The 15,099-nt window shown below is 29.4% G+C and overlaps 1 protein-coding gene across 1 annotated transcript in view; it reads right to left on the reverse strand.

The window, feature by feature from the left end:
* LOC134706430 (dynein heavy chain domain-containing protein 1-like) overlaps positions 1-15,099 on the reverse strand; it is a 121,430-nt gene that overhangs the window by 101,792 nt on the left and 4,539 nt on the right. The window contains exons 3-17 of the mRNA XM_063565351.1: positions 11,470-11,571; positions 9,363-9,450; positions 9,071-9,172; positions 8,520-8,690; positions 7,802-7,892; positions 6,968-7,041; positions 6,521-6,619; positions 5,894-6,043; positions 4,772-4,941; positions 4,263-4,373; positions 3,327-3,374; positions 3,050-3,133; positions 2,243-2,332; positions 1,425-1,505; positions 826-983 (exon numbers count right to left, since the gene is read on the reverse strand). Coding sequence (XP_063421421.1) covers positions 826-983; positions 1,425-1,505; positions 2,243-2,332; positions 3,050-3,133; positions 3,327-3,374; positions 4,263-4,373; positions 4,772-4,941; positions 5,894-6,043; positions 6,521-6,619; positions 6,968-7,041; positions 7,802-7,892; positions 8,520-8,690; positions 9,071-9,172; positions 9,363-9,450; positions 11,470-11,571 — 1,619 coding nt within the window. The remainder of the gene's footprint in view (positions 1-825; positions 984-1,424; positions 1,506-2,242; positions 2,333-3,049; positions 3,134-3,326; positions 3,375-4,262; positions 4,374-4,771; positions 4,942-5,893; positions 6,044-6,520; positions 6,620-6,967; positions 7,042-7,801; positions 7,893-8,519; positions 8,691-9,070; positions 9,173-9,362; positions 9,451-11,469; positions 11,572-15,099) is intronic.

The raw sequence follows: 15,099 nt of genomic DNA on the forward strand, positions 1-15,099 counted from the left end.
ATATCTTGACAAATATTTTCATATATTATTCCTCATAGTATATAGGTATTTGCTTTATGGTTTGTTATTTTGTTCCAACACCTGTCTAATATTGAGGACTATATATTGACCTCTAAATGTCTGTTCTTGTGTTGCTGCCTTATGGTATATAGGTATTTGTTTTATGGTTTGTTATTTTGTTCAGACACCTGTCTTATATTAAGGACTATATATTGACCTCTAAATGTCTGTTTTTGTGTTGCTGCCTTATGGTATATAGGTATTTGTTTTATGGTTTGTTATTTTGTTCAGACACCTGTCTTATATTAAGGACTATATATTGACCTCTAAATGTCTGTTTTTGTGTTGCTGCCTTATGGTATATAGGTATTTGTTTTATGGTTTGTTATTTTGTTCAGACACCTGTCTTATATTAAGGACTATATATTGACCTCTAAATGTCTGTTTTTGTGTTGCTGCCTTATGGTATATAGGTATTTGTTTTATGGTTTGTTATTTTGTTCAGACACCTGTCTTACATTAAGGACTATATATTGACCTCTAAATGTCTGTTTTTGTGGTGCTGCCCCACGATATATAATATCATACATCTCCTTTTATTTATATGCATATTTGTTTGATCCAACACTTCAGAACCCTTACAAGATATCATTTTTAAGATGAAATGTTTGATGTCAATACTATTAATTTCATCACCATCAATTTTATTTAATCAGACTTTCCAAATCCTGTAATATTCTAACTATCAAACCCAGTGACATTACCAGTTTATAAATTAGAAATCAACTAGAAGATCATAAGGTATAATACTATCTGTTTACTGACCTTGCTTTGTAAAAACCAGGAAAACTTTGAAGAATCCTTCAGTTTCTGAATGGTTCTTTAACACTTCATTAACAAACTGTATAACTTGTGTCTTACAAATCTCATACATGTGTTCTACAATCAGCTGATCTGTTAGCTTGACAAAGTTACCAAGACGACTGAAACAAAAAATAGAATTATACAAAGTTACCAAGATATCTAATAAGGTTTGAATACCAAAAACTTTGAAAAATACTTGACACATAGATTTTTTTCTCTCCAAAAAATAAACTATAAAATTAACAGTTGTATTATGTCATAGCAATTTAAAACTAAAATTCAAAAATAATATTTAACTTTATGTTGACCTGCATTACTCCTAATATGATGCTGATTAGTTAATTTGAAAATATATAAAATTTGAAATGTGAGAACAGACATAATACCCATGACTTTAAAATGTTCAGTGAAATTATTCCAATAAATCATATATTACCAATATCTTCTGTTTCATGGCAAATTATTAATGTCATAATTAAGTATACATTTGTAATGGTATTGTATTGCAATGTGAACACTCAATATTCAAATCTAGAAATTATTGGAAGTAATACACATACCCTGTTTCATTCCTGGCTTTGATAAGGTTAACTTGTCTTTGTTCATGCTTTATCCTCTGCAGGTGAAGGGAGTCTTTAGAACTGGAATATTTAAATATCTCATTAGTATCGAACCATTACAAACTAAAGAAATCTGACATTTTATTTTATTTTATGACTTTAATATCCTCCAAAAAAAAAATCCCCTATTCATTCCTTAGTAAATGATATACTTCTGTAGATATCCTGAATCCTTTCTTAATATTTATGTTTAAGTTTAACAAATAGCAATTTTAATATTATTCTGATCAAACAAATTATTTGTTGTGTTAATCAACATAGAGAGTATATGTAATATCATGTTAATATGGTCAGTAGTTGTTCTTTGTTGATGTAGTTCATAAGTGTTAAGTGTTTCTCGTTTTTTTTTTATATAGATTAGACCGTTGGTTTTTCTATTTGAATGCTTTTTCACTAGTAATTTTTTTGGGGCCCTTAATAGCTTGCTGTTTGGTGTGAACCTAAGCTCCATGTTGAAGACCGAACCTTGACCTATGGTTTACTTTTATAAATTGTGACTTAGATGAAGAGTTGTCTCATTGGCACTCATACCACATCTTCCTATATCTATACTTATACCTGTTGATATATTGGAGAGTTGTCTCATTGGCACTCATACCACATCTTCCTATATCTATACTTATACCTGTTGATATATTGGAGAGTTGTCTCATTGGCACTCATACCACATCTTCCTATATCTATACTGATACCTGTTGATATATGTGGTTCCTATATCTATACTAATACCTGTTGATATATGTGGAGAGGTTACTTACAATACAGCTTTCTTTTTTACTTGTTCTTCACAGTGATGTAGTTTCTTGAATGAAGCTTCAGCAGTAACATCCACCATCATCTTACAATATCTGTAATTGTAATATATTCTATTTTAGAGTTTCTACAATATCTGTAATTGTAATATATTCTATTTTAGAGTTTCTACAATATCTGTAATTGTAATACATTCTATTTTAGAGTTTCTACAATATCTGTAATTGTAATATATTCTATTTTAGAGTTTCTACAATATCTGTAATTGTAATACATGTATATTCTATTTTAGAGTTTCTACAATATCTGTAATTGTAATACATTCTATCTTAGAGTTTCCACAATATCTGTAATTGTAATATATTCTATTTTAGAGTTTCTACAATATCTGTAATTGTAATATATTCTATTTTAGAGTTTCTACAATATTTGTAATTGTAATACATTCTATTTTAGAGTTTCTACAATATTTGTACTGGCAAAAGGTTTTACATTCTAAACATTTTAATGATTTCCTTGCAATCTATTGTTTTAAAGTAACAAAGAGATTTCTTACATCGATCTAACTGACATGTATCCACCTGAAGTCTAGAAATGTAAAAAGAAGATTACAACCAAAATTCTTACAAAGACGTGGATTCAGGATTTTGAAAAAATAGGGGGAAGGAGAGTAGACAATGTTAGGAGTAAAACTTGTAATAGCTCTTGCTCCATAAAAAGGGGAATGGGGATATCCTAGCCCACCTCAATCTGCCCTTTGGTATCTTATGACACCAGAATTCTGACAATAAATTATATAATTTTCTACTTACCCAAAGAATTTTTCTATTACTTTCTCTGCTTGCATGTTCTTGTAGTTGACTTCACTCTCAAATTCTGGTAATAAGTATACTTTACTGAAAGACAAACACTAAAATAAATATCATTTCCATCACTGAATTATTTATTTTCAATAGAGAATGTGCAACACCTAAAAAGTATGGAAATATATGATAGATTTGTGAATATTTGTGAGATATTTTCCTATGTGAGTAGATTACATTCCTCTTCATATTCAATATATATATATATATGGCATTGTGTACTTACTCTTTTTCAATGGGTAAAAATTTAACAGTGACAAGTTCTTTTAGTAACCTGTAAAAAAAAACAACGTTATAATCTCCAGCTAAAAGGTACTATATCATAAATGCTGAAATATACAATGGTAAAATTAAAGACACAAGTTTACAGAAGAAGTATAACACCACCCTTGACAAAAATTAAATACCAATCCACAAATATGTTAAAACCAAAACCTCAAATGACAGATATGTCAAAATAATTTAGTCAAGCTAATTATTATTTTGTAATTGTTATCAATATGAGTGTTTTACAGTATACTAAAAGAAGAAAAATAAACATAATTTTTCATTTTTGAAATTTAAAAAAAAAAGCTGCATTTTTTCAGGAATACAGGCATTTTATTTCTCATTAAGCTCTTCAACACCACTGTCCCAGGTTAGGGTATGGTTGAGCTACATTCTGTATGTGCAGGTTCCAAGTCAGAAGCCTGTAGTTCAATACTTTTCTTTGGGTTCACAATCGGTCATATTTTTGTTTTTCGTAAATTGCTTTGATATAGATTATGCAGTTAGATTTGTTTCATAATTTTATTCATGTCTTTTGCAGCCAACATTACAATATGGGTTTTTCTTATTGTTATACACTGTACGGTTACCTTAAATTGCTAACATCCACTTTACTTAAACTTTGGTGGATAGTAGTTTCATTGGCAATCATATCACATCTCTTTATATTGTTATATATATATATATATAAATTTATATGAATAAAAGCTGATAAATGAATTTATTTTTTTGTTAAACTGTCTGATATCCATTTGTTCAAGAACATGTTGTATGTAATTGTTTCTGGAGAATATGTGAAAGTAAACTAGATTTTTGTGTTTTTTTTCTCCATTTGGGTCTGCAAGGAAATATGAGGTTACTATCTGTAACTTATAGAATGACACTCCTCCATTACCTTGAAACCTGTATGAGAGCAGCACCAAAGGCAGGAACAGCTTGCAATAATCTATTATTCACTTTTTCTCTTTTCCTCATAAAATCTAAAGTATTTCTATTGTATCTCCATCTACAAAGGAAATATTCTTATATCAGTACAAAAAACTTATTGCGTTTATTAAAAATAATAATATTTTTTAACAGATTTATATAAAAAATATGTGCCCAATCAACAAATCAATAAATATCATGCAAATTGAAAGCAGTAAAATCATTTCAACTATAAGGAATGAATGGATTAAAATGTTTGAGAACACAGTTTAAACTTTCTTACCAGCATTTAAAATCAACTTACATAGTAAAATCTTCAACATTTTCTGTACAGTATATTAATTTGTGTACCGATTTTAGTCTTATTTATAACACTCTTGCAAAGTAACATAGATTAGGGTACAAAAAAAAGTTATCTCTGCTTTTTTAAACTAATTATTTCATTATTTTCTTCTTAATCTAATAAGATAAACCTACTTTTGAAAACTCTTCATGACGAGAAAGTTTTTGAAAAAAGGTATTTTAGAAACAGCGTTCCACAGGACTGCTTCTCTTTGCCAGTCAGATAAACTCATAGTTTCTGAAGGTTGATCTGGGTACACATGTAAAACTCCAAATGTAGAGAATACATAATGTTCTGTGTTCACCTGTAAAATATAAATAACAAGAATGTGTCCATAGTACACAGATGCCCCACTCGCACTATCATTTTCTATGTTCAGTGGACCGTGAAAATGGGGTCAAAACTTTAATTTGGCATTAAAATTAGAAAGATCATATCATAGGGAACATGTCTACTAAGTTTCAAGTTGATGTAACTTTAACTTCATGAAAAACAACCTTGACCAAAAACTTTAACCTGAACTTTGCACTATCATTTTCTATGTTCAGTGGACCATGAAATTGGTGTCAAAACTTTAATTTGGCATGAAAATTAGAAATATCATATCATGGGGAACATGTGTACTAAGTTATAAGTTGATTGGACTTCAACTTCTTCAAAAACTACCTTGACCAAAAACTTTAACCTGAAGCGAACGGAGGCACAGACGGACCAACGAACGGAGGCACAGACCAGAAAACATAATGCCCCTCTACTATCGTAGGTGGGGCATAAAAATAGCATTATGTGTCTGGTATTATAAAGTAGCAAGTTTGGCTTCTAGAGATTCTTTGCTTGTTTGACAGAATTGTTTGAAAAACAATCATATTATTGATCTATTATAAATGAATGTTTGCATATAATTAAGTTTATTATGAACTGTCATATTTCTTTAAACATTTTTTTGGCTGTTATCCTTTCTTCTTACACACACAAATTATCTCCCCTTGGGAATCAAAACGGTTACCTAAAATGCCTATATTTACATATGTAAAAGAGTTTGAAACTTAATCAAAACACACTTCTTCCAAAACAAAAACTTTTAAACTCTGAAAGTGAGCTTGAAATCCCTGTTGTTATAAAATATGTTCCAAGTAATTGTACATGGTTCTGTGGGGAATGTTCTTCATTGAAGTAATTTTTGGTGTACACATATTTTCAATTTTCTTGATTATAGAAGAATATCAGGTTATAATGTCTTTATAGATATGATTTACCTTGTTTTTCTGTACAGATATCAAGTCATAGGGATTATAATGTCTATGTGGAACTATGTTAAAATGAATTGATTCTATTTTTCCCACATGATGAAGTTTGGCGAAGTATTCTACGGCTTCTCGTCCAGTCATCACAAGTACTTTCTCCTCCTGTAATAAACAAATACTGTTAATCATTGTCAGTTTATAATCAATTTTTCGTCAGAAAATGTATATAACTGTAACTATAAAGCTTTTAAAATTCATTTTAAAGAATTTGTCAAGCAGGGTCTTTAAAACATATTAAAATGTGAAAGTTTTTATCTATTACTTTTGAGTCTGAAAATGAAAGGTTTATCAAAAACACATAATTAAACACAAACTTGCTATTGTTGATTTTGAAATGTCATTCACCATGCATACACATTTGTAGAAGTATTCATAAGTTTTATTATGATTTAAACTGCTAAACATCCAGTATATAATAGCACAACTGTGCCTTATAAAAATTTTGATGTGGCTTGTGTCCCCTGAATTTTAATTAGTTGTCATTATTTTATCTTAATTTAGTAAGATTTCAAAAAAAATTCGTAATTTCAATTGTTTTCTCATAATGTTTAAGTGTGAGTCAAACTTGTTCCAACTGACCTCAATTCTAGGAGTCTTTTTCTCTTTCTTTCCATACAGAGACGTCAGAGAACTCCTGGGCGTTGAAGCTTTTGAAACTGGTTCCTTTTCAGGTTTTTCCTATAAAGTTTAAATCAAATGATTAAATAATTTTCTGATTAAACATAAGACTTTGGTCAAATTAAATGGCATACAAATTGTTATATTTTGGGACTGAAAATCCTCTCCTTTCAATCAAAGAAAATACTAGCTTTTTTATATAACTTATTTTTTTATGTAATGAAACACAATTGAAATAAAAAATATATAACATAATTCAGTCCAACCTAAGACCACAAGAATAATGTTGACCTTTACATTAATCCTTCAAAATTTCTAAAATAATTTCCCTTTTGTTATGTAAGTAAATACTAATATTTGACCCCTTGACCACTTATGTAGCATCCTAATATACTTTATAATACTTACTTCATCATCTTCTGGTATCTCTGTCCTTAATGCCTGGGTTACTGTTCCATAATGCTGACTCCATATAGACTCTCCTATTTAAAGATAGAATTAAAATAGGATGTCAGATATTTGGAAACATCATATTTTTTTAATTTTCTGAAAGTGTTTTTATTAAAGAAATTTAAATGAAATTGAGAATGGAAATGGGGAATATGTCAAATAGACAACAAACACACCAATGGGTCTTCAGGGCATAGGTTAATCTAGAGAAGAAAACATATTTTAAAAAAAGTAACTTGATAACAATATGCATACAACCACTACAAATTTGCAAAAAAAATGTCATTTTAAAAATATCTAAAATATAAGCAAAAGAAGATGAAAAGTATACATTCTGGATACAACAACTGAACATGAACAGTACAAAGAACCAAGAGAGTATTGTAAAGCCCACACAAAACAAGAAAATGACTTCAAAATACAAAACAAAATTGTCAAATGAATAAGATTGTTAATTACAAGCACAAAACCAAAACCTGGGAAGTGAAAGCACAGCTATCATAAACATTGCCTACTAACTACTACTCAGAATTATTAAGCTCCAGATCAAATATTTAATCATTCCCTTTTACAGAAGCCAAGAAAAGTTAGACAAAATTATCCTTGTAAAATTTCGCAGATCCCCTTTCAAAGAAGCAAAAACTTGGACAAAAGCTTTCTTACCAATTTCTTTCAAACAGACAGACGGACAGGGTCAAGCATTTACTAGACCTGCTTTTACCTACAGCAAGGCAGGTATAAATAATAAACTTTTAATGCTATTTCTCCAGCAATATGAGATTGAGTACTTACGAGCAGCTAACTCTGCCGCTACATCTGCAATTGACCTGCTCATATCTCTTATTGTTAATGGTTTAGCCAGCATGTATTTATCTTCTCTGTGCTGAAAATATACAATGTAAATTTTTATTTCTCTGCATGTTGAATGTCTACCTCACTTTGGTGTATATATTACTGACAAAAACGGTAAATTTTGCATGTTTTATAGAACTAAGATCACAATGGAAAGAAAAACATCAGGACACTTCAGAAATGCAAAATATATAGGTTCTTTTTTGCATATAATATGGCAAGGTTGATACCCTGCTGGTGGGCTGTCAGTCCATGAAAGTATCATCTTCTCAGTAGTCAGTATTTTAGTACTGACATGATTTATAACATATTTTCTAAATTCTGTCCATAAATAAAGAAATTAATAATTATGTTCTGTCTCCCTTGGTGTGGCTGATTTTTTTATTAATTTTGAAATTCTTTTTGATCATATAGAAAAAAAGCTTAATACTTTTAAACATTTGGTTTATACTATTTCTGATGAAGGTGAATCAAGAAAAGCACTTCTGAGGCAAACAAATTATGAAGTGTTCTTTTCATTTGCATGAAAGGTGACTTTTTCCTATTTTCCTAACAATTTTTTCACTAGATTAAGCATGAAGAGTGAAAGTTTTCTTTTGGTCCTTTTTTAAATCGTTGCAATTATACAAAAAAGTTACAAAACTTGAGGACAACCTACCGAAACATGAGTTTTATACGGATTTGTCCCATCAGGAAGCTGGAAATATGCCCTGGGTGACTGCATGGACTTTTTGGGAGAACCAGCACTGATCTTCATAACTGGAGCTGGAGGTACAGCACAATAATTCCTGGCAGGAAAGGCTCCAATTTGTCGAATCTTATCTACTTCCTTAAAATAAAATACAAAAAATTACTAAAAAATATTACATTGTACAAAGAAATTGAATATACATTATACAGAAGTAAGTAAACTTTTACATGCATTAATTATAAAGTGATAATGGAATACTTTTCCTCTGTCTGTAAAGGTGTTTTGAACTTTGAATCCAAACTATTCATTATTAAATTTCTATGTTCAAATCTTGGTCTCTCTTAGATAGTTGATACAGACAATAGTGTAGTTCCTTTTTTACATTTTGATAGATAATTTTGACAAGGAATCAGTAGCTTAGACAGACTAGTTGTTCTATTCTAAAATATGCATGAAATATTTGCTACTGGGCATTAAGAAATCAATTTTAAGTATATCAGCTCAGAGAGATAAAATACCTTAGAGAATATCTTTGACAAGGAATCTGCTAACTGTAGATCAAAAAGTTTTTCTTTGTTGTTGTCGGCATGGTGAATCAGTCTTTCTATGTAATGGTACATCTGAAATAAAATATTGAAAATGGTTTAATTAGGTGGTACTGGTCAACATGTCTTTTGTTCTTTCAATTCCCGTTTCCTTGTGACAATGGTCTTAAATTGGTGCTTTTAAACTTCATAGATCTTTGTCCTTTTTTCAAATTATCTCATTGTAAAAAAATAATGTCTACCTACCATATAAAATATAACTTACTTCTGTTTTAAGGTCAAACTTCTCAAGGTATACTTTATAAGGTTCTACTATTCCTAATACTTCATGGAGGTAAACCCAGGAATCTCGACTACAACACAAAAATATTGTATGAACTCTGATTTAATAAATAAACATTATTTCACACTGAAAATCATTTCAACTTTTTGTAATTTTAGGTCATAAATGCACTTCAACTTTGTACTTGTTTGGCTGTCAAACTTCTTTGATCTGGGCATCACTGATGAGTCTTATACAGTACACACAGAGAGGATGTAATCTCATACTCCCTACACTGTGTAAAAACTTGGTGTCACACCAGGAAACTCCAGCAACTTTCTCCAAATTTTGGGAGGAAATTGGGAGAAACTTGGAGTAATTCCTCCCTAAAACTCCTAAATTGTTTATTACCTTGGTGTGGTTTCTCCCAACACCATGATTTTTATTGCTATGTTTACCTTTGAAGTGTGCCTGAAGTTGATGAATACAATAAACATTTCTAGCGTTTCCTGTCATTAAATGACAATCACAAAAAAAGATGAAAAGTGTCAGATTTGTTAAATTTACTCAGAGATATATTATAATCTGATTTTATTAAAGAATCCTGCACAACTTATTTAAAAATATTTATTAAAAATATATTCAGCATTTGTTCTGACAGTGTTGGTTTTTCATGACTAAAGAACATAATTAAAAAAACAAAAACCATCTGTAAATGAAGTATAATTAATAGAAAATAAAGACATATATTGAATTTATTAATTATTTATTTTTACATAAAATATAATATATGAAATTTATCTACATTATTTTATATTTTATTTTTATTTATTTATTTTTGTATCATTACTTTTATTTTTTAAACCATGTATACATTAATATCCATATGTTTAAAATGATTTAAAACTTATTGTAAATATCAAGTTGCCATTCTTAATTTTGAGATTTTGAAAGAATGTAAATAATTTTCCAATCTAAAAATACTTTTTGTATATAATTTTTTGAAATCATTTCATTAATTTATTTTATAGCTTTCAGAAATAAAACTAAATAGGAAATGGTTGAAATAGGAAGAAGTGAGAGAATAGTTGACATGTAATTATATGTCACTGTCAGACCATGTAGTCATGCTTTGCTGATTTTTATTACTTTTACCGGCAATCAACAGGTCATAAAACCCTCCCAGATGGGAGTAATTACTTGGTGTTTTTTGGGAGGGAAAATCTGTGTTTCACAGTGTGACACTGTGTTACACCAGAATCTGTGTTGGGAGTATGAGATTACATCCTCTCTGTGTGTACTGTATGTAGACAAAACACGAGTCTGGCATATTAAATTATAAGCCTGGTACCTTTGATAACTAAGATATTTAAGGTGGTATGGGTGTCTTCCTCCATCTTAGATTGTAAAAAACAGAGAACCAAAGGTCACTATTTTCTATCAAATTAGCAAAATTTGATGCTGGAGTGCAGATATTCAATGTAAATTTTCATTCAAAAGAACCAATTTATAACAATATAACTTATAAATATTAATATTTTTGCCAATGTTGATTATTTTTGGTTGTTTTATTTTTTTTTCAAATTGGCCTTTTCAGGGAAGGTAACTTTAAAACAGTGCATTTTCTGAAGGATTATACATGGAATTTTCCTATTTTGTATTTTAGCCGGAAATAACGTATGGTGACCCTATCTTTTCTTTTGATATTTTCAAAGCATTGTCTGAAAGCAATCTTTTCCCTAAGTATTTAACAATTCTATCATTTTGTTTAGTTTCTAATCACAAAATGGTGTTTTTTGCTGTATAATCCATACAAAATGTTTCATTTTGTCACATCCTGTAGCTTGATAAAATGCATTGACCTATCATTTTTATTATATTTTTCAACATCTATCAATAGATACTACGTTTTGCCAAAGTTTGAACAAATTCTATCACTTTTATTTTAGACTCCCATACCACCGTAAAAAAATATTTGTGTAAGTAGAATATCAAAAATAATGTTATGTTTCAATGTCATTCGTTTACACATTAAAGCCATATGACCTCTTGAACAAGAGGTACCAGTATACTATATATAGGTCAGAGTTCAAGGTTGTATAAAAATTACCTGTCTTGTTGTAAAGCAGTTATAAAAACTGCTACAAGATCTTTCTTTAACATTAAAACATCTTCTTTCTTCACTTCATTAGCCTCCATACAATTGTTAATTCTAATAAAAGAAAATCATCTGGTAATACTCTAATTATTGCTCATAGAAAAAAAATGGCGAAAAAAATAAACACATTGAGATCCAATAACTCAAAAGAGTATTGGAAATTTCTTAACAGTAGAAAAAAGAGAGCCCAACCTGACATCCCTATCAACAAATTATTCGATTTTTTCAAAAATCTGAACGCCGCCCCAGAAATTAAAGAAAATACAAATATTCCAACTCTAAACCCGAATGATGTCGATAGGCTTAATGAAAATCTAAACAGAAGAATTTCTAAAGACGAAATTCTTAAGGGGATCAAAAACCTGAAAAATGATAAAGCATTTGGGGATGATCGTATTATAAATGAATATATCAAGTCTACAGCTAGTTTATTCATTGAATTTTACGAAAAACTATTTAACATTATATTTCGCACTGGTATTATACCTGACAGTTGGCTAGTTGGTTACATTAAGCCTGTTTATAAAAATAAAGGTAACAAGTTGGACCCCAAAAATTTGAGACCAATTACCATTTTGAGTTGTATGAGGAAACTTTTCACCGCAATTTTATGCGAGAGACTAAATCTTTTCTCTGAAGAATTCATGATTTTAAACGAAAACCAATGTGGTTTTAGGAAGGGTTATTCAACAACCGATAATTTATTTGTGATTCATACATTGTTTGAAATTTTAAAACTAAAAAAGAAAAAACTATTTTGTGCATTCGTCGATTTCGAAAAGGCTTTTGACACGATATGGCGAGATGCACTGTGGTACAAAATGCTTTTAAACAATATGAATGGATGTATGTATAATGTAATTGTAAATATGTATCAAGGTACAAAGTCATGTATTTCATATAACAATGCCTTATCTGATTTCTTCCCATGTAGTAACGGTGTTAGACAAGGCGAAAATTTATCGCCTTTTCTTTTTTCTTTATTTTTAAATGATCTTGATTCTTTTTTGCAAAATTGTAACCTAGAGGGCCTAAAGTCAGTGTCAAAGGAGCTTGAGGAAAAACTTGACATTTTTTTTAAACTTTTTATCATTTTGTACGCTGATGATACTGTTTTGATGGCCGAATCAGAAACTGAACTCCAAAAACTTTTAGATTGTTTCTAAGATTACACAGATGTATGGAAGCTTAAAGTAAATGTTGATAAAACAAAGGTCGTGGTTTTTTCAAGGAGACGACCATCATGTGATTTTCAATTTTTATTTAATGGCAAAAAACTGGATATTGTTGATGAATTTAACTACTTAGGAATAGTTCTCACAAGAACAGGCAACTTCAATAAAACAAAACAGTTTAATGTAGAAAAAGCTACCAAGGCTCTGTACGAAGTGTTTAGACTAGGTCGACTACATAATCTTTCTATATGTAGTCAGCTGGATTTATTTGATAAAATGGTAAAGCCAATACTACTGTATGGTTGTGAAGTATGGGGTATTGGCAATAACGACATGATTGAAAGGGTACATCTAAAATTTTGTAAATTGTTATTAAGTCTGAAAACATCTACACCCTCTTATATGATTTATTGGGAGCTTGGGAGCTATCCTATAGAATTGGACATAAAAACTAGATTGATTTCATTTTGGGGGAAATTAAACTCTGGTAAAGAGACAAAACTATCATATATTTTATATAAATTGTGTTATCACATGTCTATTAATGACAATGTGAATTTTTCATGGTTAAACAGAATAAAGACTATTCTGAACGAATGTGGTATCCCAAAAGTATGGGAAACGCAATCTTTTATAAATTGTAAGTGGTTAGTTTCATTCGTCAAACTTAGACTTAAAGATCAGTATGTACAAGTCTGGCATTCTTTACTTGAAAACTCGCCAAAAGCAATAAATTACAGACTTTTTAAAGATTTTTTTGGAAAAGAAGGTTATTTTGAAATTCTTGGGAACAAATTGTCTATTGATTTTTGTAGATTTAGGACCACAAATCACAAGCTCCCTATTGAACAGGGTAGATGGAACAATATAGTTAGAAACAATAGAATTTGTCTTCTATGTAATAAAAATGATATTGGTGATGAAATGCATTATATATTAGAATGTAAATACTTTGAAGAAAACAGGAAACATTGTATGTCAAATTATTATCTAAAAAATGCAAATATTGTCAAATACAATCAGATTATGTCTTCAAAAAACAAATCAGAATTGATTAAACTATGTAAATTCATAAAGATTATTAACACAGGTGTATGTGCTCCTGGCTGAAATGGACTTCGTATATTGTATTAGCAACTATTTTGTTTGTTCTGTCTTGTTGTAAATATTGTACATAATTCATTTGCCTTCTCTATACCTATGTAATATGGTTTATTGAGAATAAAGATATATAAGGCTATTTATATTTCAATAATCATTAATTTTACAATTATCATTAAGATATAATGAGAATTAAAATAATAATAATTCTACATCTAGCTGAAACTAATTTGTTTTGAATAAAGGAAAAATATGTGTTTCTAAACTAATGCAAATTGGTCCTGGAATTATAATAAAAAAAAAATTGTAAGGGTTCCGCGGAACCCAGTGTCTCGCCTATTTTTGCTGTAAATCACAGGCTCAACAACAATGAGGAAAAAAATCAATAAAAATATTCCTCTTGTTACTATTTTATGATTGTAAGAAAATCTAAGTCCATTTAAAGGAAATTACAGAAAAAACGGAGTAATCTTTTTACAAACTTTACTTCTGGATACAATCTTACGATCATAAATAAGCTTCTGTTCAAGTCTGGTACAAACCCAGGATAGTTTAAGAAAGTTATTAAAATTCTAAAAACTTTAACCACAGAGTGAATGTAATGTTTCCCCGCAGAAAAACTAAGTCCATTTATAAGTAAAATACGGAAAAAATGGAATTTTATTTTTACAAAATTAACTTCTGGATATTATCTTACGATCATAAACAAGCTTCTGTCCAAGTTTGATACAAACCCAGGATAGTTTAAGAAAGTTATTAAAATTCTAAAAACTTTAACCACAGAGTGAATGTAATGTTTCCCCGCAGAAAAAAACTGAAGTCCATTTATAAAAGTAAAATACGGAAAAAATGGAATTTTATTTTTACAAAATTTACTTCTGGATACTATTTTATGATCATAAACAAGCTTCTGTCCAAGTTTGGTACACACCCAGGATAGTTTAAGAAAGTTATTAAAATTCTAAAAACTTTAACCACAGAGTGAATGTAATGTTTCCCCGCAGAAAAACTAAGTCCATTTATAAGTAAAATACGGAAAAAATGGAATTTTATTTTTTACAAAATTAACTTCTGGATATTATCTTACGATCATAAACAAGCTTCTGTCCAAGTTTGGTACAAACCCAGGATAGTTTAAGAAAGTTATTAAAATTCTAAAAACTTTAACCACAGAGTGAATGTAATGTTTCCCCGCAGAAAAAAACTGAAGTCCATTTATAAAAGTAAAATACGGAAAAAATGGAATTTTATTTTTACAAAATTTACTTCTGGATACTATTTTATGATCATAAACAAGCTTCTGTCC

Source organism: Mytilus trossulus, chromosome 2, assembly GCF_036588685.1.
Source record: "Mytilus trossulus isolate FHL-02 chromosome 2, PNRI_Mtr1.1.1.hap1, whole genome shotgun sequence".
In the NCBI taxonomy this organism is placed as follows: domain Eukaryota; kingdom Metazoa; phylum Mollusca; class Bivalvia; order Mytilida; family Mytilidae; genus Mytilus; species Mytilus trossulus.